Here is a 19,723-nt window from a genome sequence, read left to right on the forward strand (position 1 = left end):
TTTTTATAGTAAAATGAAAAATCATATAGGTGTCATTATACTTTAAAGAATTTGAAGAAAAATTTAATTTTAAGCAAAAATTTTTCCTAACATTATTATTAATAATAAAAAATCAGTGAAACAAATTTTGCTATATTAATTTATAAATGTATATGGTATTCTATAATATATTTGTAATCCAATAAAATTTTGTAATATTTAACAGATCCTATACCAAAATTTCTATCAAATGGGAACTTACCAATAATATAACCTTAATTTTTAATTAAACAGGAGTGATTCCAACTTCAAAATTCAAAAATTTTATTTACCTATGCAATAGATACTACATAAAATAGTTTTATAATCGTATACCATGCTAACACTAAAGTATTATTGTACAATTTGTACCATTTGTACAGTATATAATAAATTCTTTTCATGACCAAAATTCGCCCAAAAATACTCATACTTTTCGAAGTATTTTATTTTGATATCTACATGTAATGATATTTTCCATTTAAATAATGAAAATGTAATTTATTTAAATGCTTCAACATTGAATCTATAAAATAATTTTGTTGTTCTTCTTTTTTTTCTTGTTATTTATGTATTCAATATTTTCAGAACAATTCACACCTATAGAATTTCCGAAATGTTAAAAATATTCAATTTGAAAAAATTAATAAAAAAAACTCAATTCACAAAAGTGATTTCAATTCACTTAGAACCCATAACTTTGTATAAAAAAGTTATAAAATTTAAGAGAAAATGTGCAATTTTGTATTAGAAACATTCAAATGAAAATAAATTAATAACTTGATATTCACTGAATTTGTTCGTATAATATAAAGTAGAATTTACGAACATATATAAAATGTAGAAAGTTATAAGCATACATACACGCACACAGTCGGCTATTTTATGAACATTAAATTGAAATAAAGAGCACATTTTTATTAGTTAACCTAAGTTAAGTTGAAGTAAATATTCGAAAACAATTGTACGACCCATTCTTAAATGATTGTAACTAAATTATAACTGGGAAAACAGAACTATGCCTTTAGACATGAACAAGAAATTATTGAGAATTTATTTGCCGAAATATCATAGATCGTCTGAGAAAAGGAAACTATTTTCTATTTTCTTTCTATTCATATCTCAGGACACATAAAAAAATATTTGATTGAATTGAATACTTAATTGAATTAGGTAACTAAATTCAAAATTTGACTGGAAAAACATTTACCAAATATTTACAAGAAGTACAAGAATATTCTTTAAATTCAATAAATTCTTTAAATTGCCGAAAATAATAAAAAATAAAGTTCGAAACTCAATTTGTTCATGGAAGTTATAAATATTTTATGGAAAAAATTGTAATACGTTTACAGATATAGAGGACCTTTTAAAAATAATTTTCCTTTCCAAAACGCCTTAAAAAAAATATATTTAGATATTTTACAGAAAAATAACGAAAGTGTCGAAAAAAATATCAGTTATATTATGCTGTTATGAAGATTGTGCTTAATTACTTAGTTTCACCGAAATATACTTGGTTTATTACTTTGCATTTACCTTGAATCACACATTTACACAGATTATCACTATTACATGACCTAGAAAATATTTTATTATTCTTTGAAATGTTGCAGATACACAGTAAGTATTTTATTTGATACCCAAATATATCCTATTTAACAATTAATATCAGAATTATAATATCGCCTAAATAATCAATATATAATTGCAATTTCTAATTTATTATCCAAATATAATATTACTTTTTTTATATATATATCAATCCGATTATCACTAATCGACTCCATGAGAACATTATATTTCTACTAAATATTTGTAGATATATAAATATTGTTATACTAATATATAAAATAACTATTATTGAAATTAATTACTTAATGATTGTGATTATAATTTATTTTCAAAATAATATCATTAATTTTTTTTATATAGAGAATCCTGCATATACCACATATAAGATTTAAAACATAAATAAAATTAAATATTTTTTTTTCTGTTTTTTTTTTTTATAAAAAATATTCATACATACACAGGTACATAAAATATTATGTAATAAATTGAACTAGTGGAATCAAACTAAAACATTATACTAACATTATATTTAAAAAGAAATTTTATTAACCCATTTAATTCCGAATTTTTCAAAAGCAATTTCAAAATATTATTAACCTTGTGGGTTGTAATTGAATTATTGAAAATTTAACTATTAAAAATATAGAAATTATAGATTTTTATTAATTAAGTCTTCTGCCCATTTTAAGATTCTGGAATTAACATGAAAAATATTCTGGAATTATAGCGTAAATAATGAAATATTTATGAAGAATTGTTGAAATTTCACATCACATCACATGGATAATCACAAAGTGTCATCGAACTACTTTTCATTTTGAACTATTTTTTTTATCAGCATATTATATATTTTTCGTCTAAAGAAACATTTTCATTTCAAAATACGAAAATTCCCGTAAAAATTCAAATAAATGTTAAGCCTAACAATCAAAAAATTGCTGATATGTAGAAATATTTTCGAGGCTTTTTAAAAAAGCTCCTGGAAAGATCAAAAATCAAAAGTCATCTAACCAAAAACCAAATTTGGCTTGCAAATAATTTCTAACTTAAATGGGTTAATATTGTAAATAAATGATTTTTGAAAAATAAAAATGATATAAAAGTAATCTTTAAAAAAAAAAAAGAATAGAACATCACCATTTTTACGACAACGGATATTACACAATCATACAGTAATATAACACTTATTTTAGGAGAAAAATTTACCTAAATTAAATAATAATGATTTTTACTAACTAAAATTTTAATTATTAATTTTTTTTTTTTTGGATTCTTAACGATTTTTTTTTTGATTCTAATAAATTTTTGTTTTGTGATAATTACATTGAATGGGTAATGGCACGTTACTTTATCATGTTTTTCCATGTAAGCAGCTGCACTTCTTGGTGTGCTATGCGTGCTAAAATGCTGTTCAATATATAAAAAAAAGTATAAAAGAAAAAAAAACAAATATATAAAATTTAATTTAAAAACTAAAAATTAAATTTTACCAATTATAAAACCAAAAAAAAAAAAGTAAATATTATAATGTTAATAAAAAAAACTAAAACCAGAAAGGGGGTAAAAATATAAAAACAAAAATCCCAAAAAAATTCAAAACTTAAATTCTAAATAATCTTAATAATATACCTACTAAAATGTAAATTTTAAATAATATAAAAGAAATTTATTTTACAAATTTAATTATTTAATATTTATGTACTAAACGTGTTCATTTGAAATAATTTTGATATTATTTGTTATATTGCCATTACATAAGCGCATATTGAAAGCTGTCTTAGTTTGCTCATACAATTATTTTTAAAAAGATTCCTTCTTTCCGAAAATTTCTAAATAAATTCAAATTTAAAGAAAAATATTTTGGAATTAAATTAAAACATTGTTTTCAAACCAAATTCACTCAAAATCTTAGATTGATTAGACATGCTGTTAAAAATGTGGATCACTCAGTTATTATATAAAAAATCAGTAATCAGAGTTAAAACTATGGTTTGCACATTCAATATAGCACATTTTCCTTTGCCTAGTCTCAATGTAGTCTTAATATTCGTTTTGTTCGGAATAATGAAAAAAAAAAACATTTAGAATTAAAGTTCTATTATTATTAAATAAATATTGCATACATTTAGGGGAATTATTAAAGTAAAAAATTTTAAGAGACTATAGCATTGAATGAGTAAAGGTAAACTGAGAGTTTGTCCTAGAAAATATTTACAGACATCCATAAACAATTAAAATTTGGACATTTAATCCAGTTACTTCGGATATTACTTCGGAAATTAATAATATTCCGATTTAAGGCAATTTTTTTTTTAATCAAAATTATTTCTTAAAATGTTATTAAATTATGGTGTGTGTGATTTCTAAGTATAATTTTTTATTAAAAAAGAATCATGATTTTTTTTTAATTTTTTAATAATTTTATTGATGATTACTAAAATTTTACTAATTATTTAAATTTTTATTTTCTTAAAAAAAAAAATAGTTTGCAAAAAACAAAAAAATTATAATAAATTTGAAATTAAATTATTTTATAAAATAATTTTTGGTTTTCTTCTCTTTTCTTTTTTTTTTTTGTCTTTTTCGGTTTAGTATTGTAGAAATGAAGAATTTGATTTTGAAATCAAATATACAAAAAAAAATAAGAAATTAAGTAAAAGGAAAAAAAAAATTATTTTTCTTAAAAAATTCTTACAGCACTAAGCGATTTTCGAAAAAGAAATTTAATTATTTTTTATAACAAAAATTATATTCAAAATATTGCCAAACAGCTCATATTTATTAAATTAATTAAAAAAATATTTTTTTTTTATATAATAATTATAAAGTAGGTATAAAAGGTACATAATTATTTAGCAAAAGTAAATTAAAGACAAAAAAAAAATAATTTTCTTTTTTCGAAAAATCAAATTTCAAATTTCGAAATATTTACAAAATTTTATACATATTTCGAAAATAATAAATATTGTTAAAAGGAGCGAACTGAGTAAGGTTTCGATAAAATTCTATTTGTTTTTTTTTATTTTTTGAAATTAAATTTTTAATTTTTCTTATTCCAGAATTTTATTTTTCATTATTTTTGGTAAATAACCATAAATTTTAACCATTTCAATTCGCCACTTTTAAATTAATTCTATTTATATATTTTATTTTTCTTTTTTTTTTGTATTTTTTATTATTTTATGTTAGAATTTCCATTTATATTTCTGTTTTTGATTATTCAAATTGAAATTACCTTTTGTTTATCTGATTTCATATCTGAAGGCACATTTGACAGTGATGAACTGGTTGTTCTTTGATGTGGTTCGATAATACATGAATTTTGACGGAATGAAATCGCTTTATAACGCTGGAGATCACTTTCTGAAGAAACACATGGAAAAAATTGCCTAGCTTGATGACCAGCTGCTCCTATAATAATTTAATTTAAAAAAAAATTTGGTATTTTGTCTTTTTTTTCGGTTTCTTTTTTTTTTCACTAAAATTTTTTAATTTTATTTTTTTTTTCCTTAAAATTTACATTTAAAATATTTCTCTTTTTTTTTCAAAAAGTTTAAGTTGAATATTTTTAAAATTGAAAAAAAAAAAAAGAATTTGATTCGTTAGAAAAAATTTTATTTCTACATTTTGAAATTAATTATAATTAATTATAATTACAACAAGGTAAATATTCTTGTTACCAGAACTGCACAAAATTCCCTTAAACTGAATTCAAAGTTGATATTATTTTCTAGAATGATTTTGTTCAAAAATTCCAATTAATATACGTACTGTAAGTATTGTTGAGTTGGGTATTGTTGCGGTAATTATGATCATTGAATTAGATTCGAGTGAAAAATTATAATTTAACTCACTATGAAGCAATAATGTTTGACATAAAAAGAAGAGTCGTTCGACTCGTCAATTATTATCAAGATTTTTCAAAATTACCGGCACAAATGTTGTCTCATTCATTTTTTAAATAAAAATCACTTCGAAAAATAATTCTTATTGAGTAATTAAATTATTGTGAGAATAAACTGATAATCGAATCATTAATTTTTAACAATTTTATTATAGACACAAACCATTTTCACAAAATTAGTTTGTGTACACAATAATAAGATTTAACTTTTCACAATAAAATCACTGGGATTATTATTTTGGTGATTCGATTATAAGCATAAGCTGAGGGTATATTAATTCTCTTAGTGAATACTTGCATGCAGTCGATAACAGATCAATGTACCTTGTGCAATTATTTTCTTACTTATCATTCAAAATTTTTAAATATAAAATAATCATATATAAGGATTTTAAAAAAAGGGATAAAGGGAAAAAGTATCATTTAAAAAAGTATATTAATTTAATTATTGTGAATTATAAAAATTTTTTTTATCAATTATTTTTTTTAATTTCAATTTAAATAATTTGAAGTAATTAATACTATGAAAATTTTAATCAATAACAAATGAATAAATCTCTAAGTGGATTACTAAAATGTTTTCGTTTTTTTTCGGACGTGGGTGGGGTGAGGGCGGTTGGGGCAGGTGGATACTAGGAAGAACAAGATTTTTAAGAAAAACAAAACGGAAATTAATAAAAAAAATTCTTTTTATGTTTAACATTTTGTAGGTTTACATATAATGTATATGTTCGTATGTTGATCTATTTATATTATTTATATAATATATTAATAAAACTCGTGTAAAACTCTAAGGCTCTATATTAAAAAAAAAAATAAAAGAAAAAAATTATGTTGAATTCTTTTTTGTTGTTTTTAATTTGTTGTGTTATAAAAGCTAAGACCGTTACAAGGGAATTTTATAATTTGTACAATAATTTTAATTATAAGTCTTTCAGTTTTTAATTGTTTATTTTGACTGGTAACACTCAAAGGATGTGTATTTAATATTTTATGTATGTAAAAATAATTAAATGTAAATAGAATGAGTTTTTTTTTCGGTATAATAGAATATTTGAAAAATAAATTAACAATAATAAAATAACAAAAGTGATAAAGTTAATAATAGCGTGGAAACTTCTACAGCAAATCTGAATATAAGAATTTTCATAATGATACCGATTTTTAATAATAAACCATTTAAACTTGTACACAGATTTAATCTAGTATAATTCCTTAATTTGCAAAGTGTCTTTAAAAAGATTTACTGAATTAAAAAATAATTTTAGTACTTGTTATTTTAGCCAAAAGCACATATTGCATAATTTATTATTCCTTTTTAAGCAATCGAAATGGAAATATTCAAAATGGAAAATTCAATTTTTTAATTAAAACTAGGGTACTATAATTTTTTTCCCAAAAAACCAAGAATATTTCAACTAGTTTCAATGTGTAAAAAAATTGTCGATTTACTAAGATTTTCGATAAAAACGTGATTAGGAAGATTCATGCAAATTAGCGACTATGAATGGCACGTAGGTATGTAGCACAAAATCACGTAAATTCTATATTTTACACTGAAATTAATAAATTTTAATCAGGTAACATAACAAGAATAATATTACACAAAACTTTTAAGAATTTAGAATTAAAGTTTCCGTTTTCATTATAACCTTTATCACTTTTGTCACTCTATTTAATATTAATTTTTCTAATATCCTATTTCGGGTGAAATTTGGTTTTGAGAACATTGAATATCAATGAAATAAAATTACCTAAAAACCACCAAAACATAAAATAGAAATGAACAAGAAAATTGAAAGTACAAAAACTTAAAAGAAAAAAAAAATTAATGATTAAACAACAGGATGCTCTCTATAAAATCTATTATGGTAATGGAGATACAAGTGAAAAGGAACACAAAATTTTTGACACAAAAACTAAAGGGAAAATCAAAATGAATTTTTGTATGAAGATGAATGAATTATTTTACAATGTTGTGTGACGTTGGATATTTGATATTTTTTGTATTTGATTTGATTTTTGTAATTTCAAATGATTTCCTTTTTTTATGTCATCATGAAATTTAAATAATAGTTTTGTTGTTAATTTTTTTTTTGTTTTTGTTTTAAATAAAACTTAAAATTTAATTTTGTTATTTTTCATTTTTTCATTTGCAAGGTTTTTAATAGTAATTTAAGTTAGATGCGATTTTATTTTACTTAAGATAGTGTATTGAACTTTTAAAAGCGTTTAATTTATTGATAATTTCAAAAAGCATATTGATAATATTTATTAAAAAGTAAATAAATAAATTGAAAGAAATGCTAAATAATGCTGAAAAGCGTTGGAAAATTTTAATGAATTTTGAAGAACAAAAAAAATATTTAAATAAAATAATAAGCATTTTAAAAGTTTACATTCCAAATGGAAAGTTCTAAATGACCTGGCCTTAATCTTAACAATAATATTTGTTTTTAAAATTATTGAATCTGTTTCGTTAATATTTTTCATCCTGTTCGAATACTAATTTAATAGATGATTGATTGTCTACAATTTAGGTAAAATCGAAATTTAATTGGATCTTAATAATTGTTAAATTAAAATCGAATTGTAATGTAAATTTGAACAATTGGTAAATATAAATACAATTAGTACACAAAGTGTTTCACATAAGGTGGCAATTAATTTCGGGAATGATTCTTTGATCATTTTCCAGAAAAGAATTTTATGAGTTGGGAGGGTGCAGATATTTATTTGTTTTCAAGCTACAGTCTATTGAAAAAGATAGGAACCAGATTTTTTCTCCATATAAATAAATACTAAACTTTGGAACCCGTACAATTTTTTGCTAGAAATTGATCAAGTCCCTGAAATTATTTATTTAATCTCATCTTATGCCAAATACTTTGTATATTCAATATACTGGGTTTTATACTGAGAACCGATGTAATTTTATCTATAAAAGAAAATTTGGAATTTTCAATATCACGCTTCTCAGACTAAATCTCAGTGAACCAAATCAACATAAAAATTTTGTAAAAATTGCTATCATAAGTATCTCTTGCATATTGGAAAAAGTTCTCAAAAAAGATTTTTGTATCCTATTTTTTGTAATTTATCATATAAAATAATGTGAATACATAAAAGAAAATAGTTTTTAAAGAGACAATTAAAATTTCCAATAATTAAATAATATTTACAATAACAGTTTACCGTACAAATACAGATACGTGCAAATTCAAAGCAGTACCCAAATAAGATTATTAAAATAAAAAAAAAATTGTACTACTAAACATTTTTGGTTCTAATTAAATTGAAATTTTTTAAATGTTGTAAATATTTCATTCTGTCTCTACATACGACATATTGGAGATATGCTTAATATTGTATGCATATATAACTTTTATTATTAAGATTAAGCGGCATTTATTTTTGAGAAAAGAAAATTTTACATAGATTCCATCTTAAATAATAATTTCAACCTACACGATTTTTTTTTTTATTATAGTGTCAGGTCAATTTTTCGAAAACTATATTACTTCGATTTCAAAATAAGTAAAAAAATATTATCTTTTGAATAGCATTTTCGAATTTGGATACTTTATTAAAATTGTAATGATAACAAGACAATGTGAATACAAATGAGAAACCAATCCATTATTATTATTTGAATTAAATTAATAATGACTTTTGTGTGATTATAAAAATTATTATTAAGTATAAAATGATGTCAATGTTTAACATGTAATTTTTCATGTATCTCGTTTTTTTCTTTTTTTAAATTAAATTTATTTGATTTGTTTGATTTTTGTAAAGAAATTTTTTTTTTAATTTTTATTTATAATTTTGTTATTCTGTTTATATAATTTAAAGCCAATTTTTCCCCAATTTTTCCTTTCTAATATTTTAATCCTTTAAATTTAGTTAATGAAATATAAATATCCTTCTTCCACATAACCAACCAGTAAGGTACTCTTGTATTATAGGTAATTATTTACTCTTATTATTTTTTTGTTTTAATAAATTTTCTACTAAAAAATTTCTAGATAAATGGAAAAGAAAAAAATAATCAAAAATAAATTTTTAAAATAAAAAAAAAAATTAATTTCAGGCTTTCTTCATCATGCATTGCCAAAAAAAAAATTTTAAAGCATTTGAAGAATTACAAGCAAAATCATTTTGAAGATTAAGAGAAAAATATTTAAAAAAAATTTATGCTGCAAAATTTTTTGTAAAAGCATTTACATATATATTAAAAAAATATTTTATTACATTATAGAAAAAAAATTATGTTTAAAAATAATATAAGCGACAAAAAAAACAAAATTTAATATTAATTCATATGGGGGGAGGGCTTTTATTTTAATTCATAGGTAATCACATTCCAAAGCATGTATAGAGGCCGACAAAAATTCAATAAGCCATTTTTAAATTAACCATATGAATTAAATTTTTTCTAATATAATATTTTGAATGAATTAATGTCAAACTTAAAATGTAATATTTAAAATATTTTCTCAATTTTCCTTAACGTATAACATTATCAGTTCAATTAAATTAAAAATTTAAGAAATCGGAGTTCAATTACCCGCATACATAATCTACATTTCATTCACATAACATGATTTTATTTAAAACACGAACCGTAAATTACATTGTAGATAGGATTTGCCAATTAAAAAAGAAATTGAAATTTGAAATTAAAATTGAGTTGGAGTTTGAAGTTAGATGGTTCGTCATATAGTGATTATCCCTCAAGGACTACCGGTTGTCACAAAGAAAGGATAAACGTAGAAAATATAAATTTAATCATTCTCAGCTCTTCACTTTCAAATGTTACAACATAATGATAATTATCAATTTAATTAGTAAAACCAGTTAGGGCCACTAAATATCATTGCAATGTGAAATTTTAAAACAGAGAGTAAAGAAACTAAGTTAGTGGGAGTCCCTAATTTTTAGGAACAAATTTAAAAAAAAAACAGATTTCTGGGTTTAATAAAGGCTGAAAACGAACAACAATTTGAAATGGACAAGTTACGAAACATAATTTCAACTTGTAAAATGATCTTAGTTTTCGCTAGTTGGACTTACTTTACAATATTGAAGGGGAGTTTGACCTGTCGTTGTGCAAATGGTAACTTAGTTTTGCAAAAATTAATGGAAAGAAAACGACTAAGCAGTTAATAGTGCAATGATCGTTTAAAATTATCAAAAAAAAAAAGAGCAACAAAATTATTTATCGTAAAAGCAATATTCTATAATTTTGCTAAAATCTCAATCAGAATTGAACTTCCAAAACTACTTAATGTTTTCTATACACTTTAAGTTTGACATCATCAAAAAAGTTCCTCGATACACTTACAAGCAAAATTCTTTACAAGAATAAAAAAATATCTGAATTGAAACAAAAATTTACTAAGCCATTAATTTTAAAATTCTTATATAAAAAAAAAAACAAAAAAAATTTCATTAAAAAATTTACTTTAAAGTTTTAAAACAAGTTCCTATAGTTGCAAAACAAAATTGTTGTTTTTTTTATTGAATTTTAGAAAATTAAATTTAAACAAAAAAAAATGAATTCTTAAAACTAAATAAAAATCAAAAAGAAATAAAAAACAAAATTTTTCAAAAATCCAAACCCAAACCATAAATTTACCTTTCATAAAATCGTCGACAGTATGAGCTCGTTTATGTAAAAGGCCATGATTACTAATTGGTTTTGTGGTTTCATTTACAACATTGTGTATAAGTCTTTGATCCTCATCTAAATTCAACCAACACATCATAATATATAATTAAACAAAAAAAAAAAAAAATAAGAAAACCATATATTTTCCTTTCTTTCTACTTTGTTTTTTTTTTTTAAATATTTTTTTTTTTTCAACAGCTTGTGCTTTTTATGTTCTAAACACAACAGCTTATTAAGGGAAGGAACAATAATTTGGGGTTCTATTTATGTAGGTATATAACGCTATCTATATATATATATTTTTTTTATAAAAGTAACTCTCAATTTGATTTCAATATAACAATATAAAATAATAGTATAAAAATAAAATAATTATAAATTGAAACACCAATTTAAAGTAAATGTTTGTTCACTATAAGAAAACATTTATAATGTTGATATACGTATTAAGTATTTTGACTTAAAAAATATTCTAGCTTTATGTAATTATTGCCAACTGAAATTTACAAATTCATTATACAAGGTGATTCGTAGTGGTATACAACAATATTATACCATTGGTCTAAAAATTTGTTTATTTAGAATATTAGAATTGAAATAAGTGTATAATGTAGAAAGAACACTTTTGATTTTAAAATTAATTTGTAATAACAGATTTTCAGTTAAAACTAATGAAGTATTGTAGGTATAAGAGAAAAATTTTGAAATTGACAAAAAAACGCTAGAATATAGCCCAGTTGAAAATGCTGCTATTTTTTTGTGTACAGAGTAAAGTCTGTATTCAGTTTAACAATTTAATGTTTTTATTTCATTCTATTTTTTCCTACAAAAACTGCTAACGAATCTGATAGTTGCCTTTTTTTCGTCAAAATGATTATTGTTTTGGCTCGTTCATGCAATATTAAGTTACATGACAACTACTGATCTTTGACCAAAGCAATTCGCTTGACATATTATATAAAATTGTGAAAAATCGTATTTAATATTAATTTTACGTTATTTTTACCATTATAAAGGTAATTAAGATCAATATTTTGATGTTTGAATATAAAATGCAACCAATTAAGATTTGATACGTTGTTATTGATTCCAAATTTGTTGTAAAGCATCGTTGTTTTATCTTAGCACTTATTATTATTCATTTTAAACTTTTTAAAATTCTTCTTTTTTATTCAAATTACATAATTTCGCAAAAATTATGTTTTGAATTTTCACTAAGAGCATATTTTTATTCCATAATCTCTTAATTTTCAAGCATATATAAAGTGATTTCACATAAATGTTCAATCAAACACACAAAATTTAAACTGATAGCTAAATTAATTAACTGATATTTCGAATTAAACTTTAGTTTGACTTTAGTTTTTTGTGCTAACACAAAGTATTTACTCGGTAACCAGTTACAATGTACTATTTTAAAATAATTCCAAACATAAAAATAATCCTAAGAACGTTCATTGTTAATATTTTTCATATTTATTTACAGGGTGATTTTTATGCTTTTGAAGAAAGAACACTCGAAATTTGAGATTTTATGGAACTACTTTTTGAATCGATAAACTAACAATTGTTATTATGAAGCCATGACTGCGACTTACTGGTATACCAAAGAGTTTAATTTTCATAATTACTATTTCAAACCTTCCTACCGAAATACCATTATATTAGTAACTTAAAATATATAATTGAATGTCGGAATTTCCGTGGCGAAAAGGCTAATTAGACTCAGTCCATTTTAAATTAACAATGAAAATACGAAAAACCAAAATGGAAAAAAATCACCCATTGTTAAATAATACAATTATGTTCATATAATTTGACAATAGACCGTATAGAAATGAACTTCAATTTAAAATTTAAATTAATTTTTGTTTTCTCTATACAGAAGTTCAAATAAGTTAAATCAATATTGATTTCCAATAAATAACAGATGTACAAATTTTTTTTTTTGAAATTAATAAATTTAAGAGTAAAATTTATTACAGCCTAAAAATATTTATAGCAAAAACAATAGTGACTACCGCGTAGTTTTTGTTTTATTGTACACAGTTTGCATGAAAATGTTAATTTTTATTTAAATATACTTTTAAGAATTAACGATCGCTTATTGATCTGCGCTGAATTATTATTAACAAATCTAACATATTTCTTTTTTTTTTTTTTTTGTGCATCGATTAAAAATATTTGCCGTCAATGATATGTGTATGTGCTTTTAGAATAGTTTGGAATTTGTTTATAAATGTCGTGACTTTAAAATTACAAACACCCAGCAAATATTTTTCTGTTCGCAAATTTAATTTACTTGATAAGATTTTTGAAGTTATTGCGCCGGAAAACAGGGGCGCAAATATTATGACTTAATTTCCTTAAAAACAGGTGGGCGAACTTCTTAGAAACCGAGTAGGATGCCGAAAAAGTCAGAATCGGACCATTACTATAAAACTTAAATTGTACAAATAAAATATTTATTAAAAAAATATTTTGTAATAAAATTAATGAAAAATTATAAAATTAGCAATAAAATTCTTAGCGAAGGCTTATTACGCATAAAACACTCTTCATGGATTTTGTTCGATTGTTTAATTTGATTTTTAAACATTTACGAATTTTGTTTATAAAATTCAATATCCATGATCAAGTCGCCAAATAATTTAATTAGGTTCAATTTTCAATAATATTTAAGCAAGTTTTCCCTATTTATTTAAATTTTTTAAATTTAATTTATAGCTTATCAAACAAGGCATGACATTCAACATATATAGCATAAGCGCATTAATTAATATACTTATTTCTGCACAATTTATTAATACATGTAGCTATGCAGCATAATCAGAATCATGCAGAAATAATTTATGTTGGATATGCGTCCAAAAACCATGATATATTTTGAAACTTAATTTCATAATTTAATATTAGCTATCTAACATTTGTAATACCTAATTATATTTTATTTTATATAACAAATTTATTAAAAAACAAAAAAAAAATCATATTTTTTAATAATATAAAAAAAACAGATATACATACATACAAATTATTTGATATATTTTCCATATAAAGAAAAAAGTGAAACATAAATTTTAACAAAATATTTATAAGTCACTCACATTTATTAAAAATTTAATAATTATTAAATTGTTTTTAAATTAACAACACACACAGCCAAATAATCAGCCATTTAAAAAAAAAATTATACAATAAAAGCGTCCTTTTTTTTTCCTTATTCTTAATTATTTTGATATTTTATTTTTTATTTTATTATTATTTCGTTTAAATTATTAAAAAAAAATATTATAATTTTACTTGTTGAAATTTTATTCAAAAAAAAAAAAATTAAAAGTGTGTTTTAGTAGTGAAGAAAAATGATTGTGTTAAGAGAAACTAGAGATATTGTGTATGTATGAAAATATTCACCTAAAATAAAATATAAAATATATAGCTGAATGTATAAAAATAAATGGAAAAAGAAAAAATTAAAATTATCAATGTTTATTCGATATCTCAGTCAAGCTTTTAAATTTTACACATATTCCTTAATAAACTCGATATTACTAGATAAATATGTTTATATAATGTGTAAATTTTATTTCCAGCAATAATTCAGTTTATTATTCTCTGATATTGATTACTTAGAGAAGATTACTTTTAGGTAATATTTCTCGAAATACGTTAATTTGACTCTTAGTACGATTTCGTATTATACTTTTCGAATTCCTTGAAAAGTTTGCCAGTTAATTTCGATAACAGCCGAAACTCACATATTAAATTTCAAGGAATTCCATCAATTAGTTCCGTAAATATGATGAAAAATATAAAATTTAGTGGCTAGTTCGGTTCTTGATTTTTTCAAAAACCTATTAAGTTCATTGTTCTAGAGGGTCCATTTTACATTTATAGGTACTCCGGAAAAATGTAAAATCGACCCAACAAAACTCAAGCTTTCGAGGCTTGACCTATCCAAAAAGATGATTAATCTGTGACAAAGCTGAAAAAAACTCACATATAATCGGTTCAGCCCAACGTGAGATACACAGAGAGACAGACAGACCGACATTCATCTGAAAAAGATTTTATTTGCTCTCTTTAAAATATCTTAAAAAAGAAACCGAGTAACGACGATTACCATCGGAATAGGTAAGCTAGGCTATTTAAAAAAGAAATATTTATTAGTGAATTACTAATAACTCGCCAACACTTTTTATAAGAAAAGAAAAAATTTTTTTTAATTGAGAAACACTGCTAAAATCGTGAAAAAATAAAATGAGAAAAATAAAAATAAAACAAAAATAATGAACTGGTTTGTGTATATGATAAATACCACTATTAAATTCAGCGAAAAAAATTACTTTTCCAAAAATTGAAAGAATAATTTCGCTTCGAAATAATTTAACAGAAATTTCCCTAATATTTCGCGGTTAGTTTCTTGACTAAAAAAAAATAATTTTTTTAAGTTCATTTATTCCACGGTGTAATATTTTATTAAATTTTATTCTGTAACACAAAATATATTATTATTATTTTTTATGTACAATAGAAAATAGGTACATGAATTATGTATAACAGTATACTTCTAGCAGTTTGTATAATATTATCTAACATCTATAGTGCACTTTATTTAGAAAAGCTTTTCCTTTATACAAATTTTATCTATTCAAAATAGTCAGTATATTAAGTTTTTTTTTTATTATCTTATATTATAATTATTTTTATTTTGTTACTATTTTACATAATGTTTTAATTAAATCATTTATTTTTTATAATTAAATTTATTATAAGAATATAACAACTAATAGTTGGTGCTTTTAGAACATAAACTATAATTTAATAATATATATATACTACAACAAAATGAAGATATTATTTTTATATTATGAATTTTCGTAAAATTGAGACATGCATTTACTATTTTGAATGTTTGTTTTTGTAAAAAATTATTCTCAATTTTCATGTATGTATAACATTTTATTAAATAAGGTTCTTGATTTAGCTAATGATTGGTTCTAGTACACAATTAGCAAAGACAATAATTATTTATATTGTGTACAAAATAATATATATAATATTTTTATATTTTTTCCTTTTATCAATATAACAATTATACGTGAAAGACATTTAAAAATATTAAAATTTTTATTTAGTTCTAAAACTATAATAGTATAACAGATACGAGTACGATTCAAAATAAAATTAACACAAGGGAAATAAAATAAATAAAAAAAAATTAAATACAGTAATTTAAAATTTCAGATAGAGAGAGCTTTTATTCTGAAAGTTTATAACTATAAAGCTTTTTTTTTTCGTTCAAATTTTATATCGTAAATTAATTTATATATCGTAATTCGTTATTTTAAAAGTGATTTTATTTTAAATTTAAAATTTTCAATTTTATTTATAAGGAATAATTTATTATGGAATAATAAATAAAAAGTATGTTTATAAATTTAAAAAAAAAAAATTTGTTCTTCATTCAATTTAAAACAAACTTACCTTTATAGTGACTATCAAAATCTAAACTTTTAGTATGTACAAATTCTGATTTGTCTTTTTTAGCAGTTACGGGTTTCTGAAATACGGCAAAAAAGGGTATTAAATAATATTATACAAATTTTTAATTTCAAATTTAAATGAAATTTAAAAAATTCCTAATTCAAAACAATAAGAATTGTGTTACAATTGAAGACACGAGTGAATGAAGCTGTCATATACAATTTTGATAAAAATGGGTTTATTGCATAAATAGAAGTTTTATATGTTTATCTTTCATATGCAAAAACCCGTTTTTTCAAAAAACGATTCAGTGTAAGAGACAACTTTTCTTTAAAAGGTGTTATGTGCGACTTTTGAATTATTTTGCTTTGAAAGAAAGTTAATTTACTCGAAACTTCAAAAACTCTATCACTCACCTTCATTCACTCTTGCCTTCAATTTATTAATTTATTTAAAAAAAAAATGTTGTCATTGTCATGGTAATAATGACATAAAATGATTTGAGATAACCTGTTATAAAATTTAAATGTTTTGTGTAAATTTTGATAGATTCATACTTGTTATATTAAAATATTATAATGATTTTTGTTTACCTAAGCAATAACCTATAAATATATAAATATTATGTTTGTGTTGTTTTCGCAATTAAATTAGATTTATAGGAGTATTTTACCGAAATTTAATACTGTTGAAGACGGAAAATTAAAATTTTAATATATGTATAACAGTATCTTACTCAAAAACTACTATTTTCTGTATTAGTACAAATCAGCCGTGAAAGTGCATTAATTAGAAAATTTTTTGAAATTCAAATGTATAAATAACAATAATTATTGAGTAGATATTCCGAAATATACTTAACTTTCGAAAGAATATTTGAATTAATTTTGTATAATATTAACATTCAATATTGATTACACGACTTTTTATTAATATAATTAATTATTTTTTATGATAACAAATTTATGTAAGATTTTATTAGTATAATTTTGTTATAATGATTCTGGGGAGTGGGGCATATGATGATCCATCCTATATATTACTATATGAATTTGAAGATTTTTCTTTAAAGTTTTTCTAACTTACTTTAATAAAATTTCCATGGCATTCTGTTTCTACCATAAAAGTGCTTATATAGGCAATTGATTTAGCAGTCACCCTCTGAAATTTTATAAAATTAACCAATTTTTTTTTCTGTATTCTTTTAAAATTTTTTATCCATTTTCTATATCAACATAAATTTTTCGATTTACTAAATTTTTTAACAGCATAAATTCTATACAGGAAGATGCGCGTTAATAATTTGTTTTTTTTTTTTTTTTAATTATTATACGTGTTAAATTTATAAAATATAAGCAATAGAATTGGATTCTAAAAAGGATGCAAAACTACCATTGTACAACATCATATTATTATATTTTAAAAGTATTATACTGCTGACTAGATTTTAATGATAATCATGATTATCCTACTTTTAGTCTTTCTATAAAAATGTTAATAATGAATTTAATTTACAAAATATTAGATTTATGGTACCATGTAGAGTTAGTAAAACATTAATAATAATTATGCAAAAATATTAATGAACATTGCTATATAGTTAATTTAGTGTGAAAAATTTCGATTACTTTTATAAAAATATGAAAGTCTAAATAATATGGAATGTATGTATATATTATATACAAATACTCAAAATATATATTTTATAGGAAATATCGTATAGGTATCTATATAAATATTAGAATTTTTTTAATACTTACATCTGGTACTACAGTTTTTAAATCTTCTAAACGTAAGGAATCACGTAATTTTTCAGTCTCTTTACTTCGCAATGTTGATGTTGGTGTTGATACTGGTGTCCATACCTTTCCCGATTCAATTTTTGGGAGGGTAACTTGGCTATAAAAAAAACAAATATTCTGTTTTTGTTTCTTTATATTTAATATTTATAGTTTTTATATTAACATTCATTTGTGTTAATTTATTTTCAATTACAGAAAATAATATTGTGTGTATATACATAAAATAAAATGCATTATTAAAGATCTGTCTGGTGTGGTCTGTTATGATATTTTCAAGCGTTTATGTAAACAGATATAGAAACAACAATTAAAATGATACCATCATAAACAACACAACATTGAAAATTAACAATTTACAATATAGAGCAAATTAATCAAATAAAAGTAATAGCACAAAAAATTATTAATAATATTGTTTGAATGCAAAATTGTGTGTTTGTTATCAAAATCTTTTAAGTGTTATCACGAACACTTATATATAAGAAGCGTTGTAATTATAATAAGCAAATGTGAAGAAAATAATAAAATAAGAAATAAGCCTTTTTCAGAAATATTTAAGTTTTACATTTTAAAATACAATTTTGAAAAAACTTATTTGTAATTAACCCTTTACGTCCTGCTTTGTATATATAGAAACGTTCTATATATCCAAAACCTTTAAAGTATGATTAATATTTTGGTTAGTGGATTCCGTCAAGAAAAATGATTTTAAATTGTTTGCCTGGTAAAAATGCTAAAGCTACATTTTATTTACACAACAGGTAAGAGCCGTTTTGCAGAGATTTCATTTGTTCCTAACAATAATTCCTTTCTAAAATAATTAACTCAGTTTTATCGTTTTTTATAACCATAATTTTAATTCTAAATGTAAATTTACCGCAATTTTTTTAATTATTCGAGAATATACTGTAATACAAAATATGATTTCATTTCGAAAACGCAATAAAAAAATCGAATGTGGTCAACACATAACCGATCGCAAGTTATATTGTTTAGTTCAGCGAAAATGTTTTATACATTATGAAAATACCATGCCATTAACAGGATAATAAATACACAGAAAAATATTAATTTGGCTCTTAGTAGAATTTCTCTTTATATCATCCGACTTCCATGAATAATTTATCGGTTGTTACTTCCGATAGCAATTGTTTTAACACCATTAATTCGCAAATTAAACTTCAAGGATTATGTATAGGCTAATTATTTTCTTAAATATAGTCAGAAAAGTAAAATCGCCCTGTAGCAAAAATTTAGTTGCAG

The 19,723-nt window shown here is 22.1% G+C and overlaps 1 protein-coding gene across 8 annotated transcripts in view; it reads right to left on the bottom strand.

Moving 5' to 3' along the window:
* LOC129611095 (potassium voltage-gated channel subfamily H member 7-like) overlaps nt 1–19,723 on the bottom strand; it is a 144,435-nt gene that overhangs the window by 42,118 nt on the left and 82,594 nt on the right. For 3 of the 8 annotated variants that reach the window (XM_055524036.1, XM_055524039.1, XM_055524038.1), the window contains exons 5-10: nt 18,419–18,557; nt 17,745–17,819; nt 16,659–16,734; nt 11,139–11,246; nt 4,829–5,004; nt 2,917–3,000 (exon numbers count right to left, since the gene is read on the bottom strand). In XM_055524036.1, the coding sequence (XP_055380011.1) occupies nt 2,917–3,000; nt 4,829–5,004; nt 11,139–11,246; nt 16,659–16,734; nt 17,745–17,819; nt 18,419–18,557 (658 nt within the window). The remainder of the gene's footprint in view (nt 1–2,916; nt 3,001–4,828; nt 5,005–11,138; nt 11,247–16,658; nt 16,735–17,744; nt 17,820–18,418; nt 18,558–19,723) is intronic. The other 5 variants (XM_055524037.1, XM_055524040.1, XM_055524041.1 and 2 more) reach the window with 5 other exon arrangements.

This window comes from Condylostylus longicornis, unplaced genomic scaffold, assembly GCF_029603195.1.
Source record: "Condylostylus longicornis isolate FDR11 unplaced genomic scaffold, ASM2960319v2 ptg000048l, whole genome shotgun sequence".
NCBI classification, from domain to species: domain Eukaryota; kingdom Metazoa; phylum Arthropoda; class Insecta; order Diptera; family Dolichopodidae; genus Condylostylus; species Condylostylus longicornis.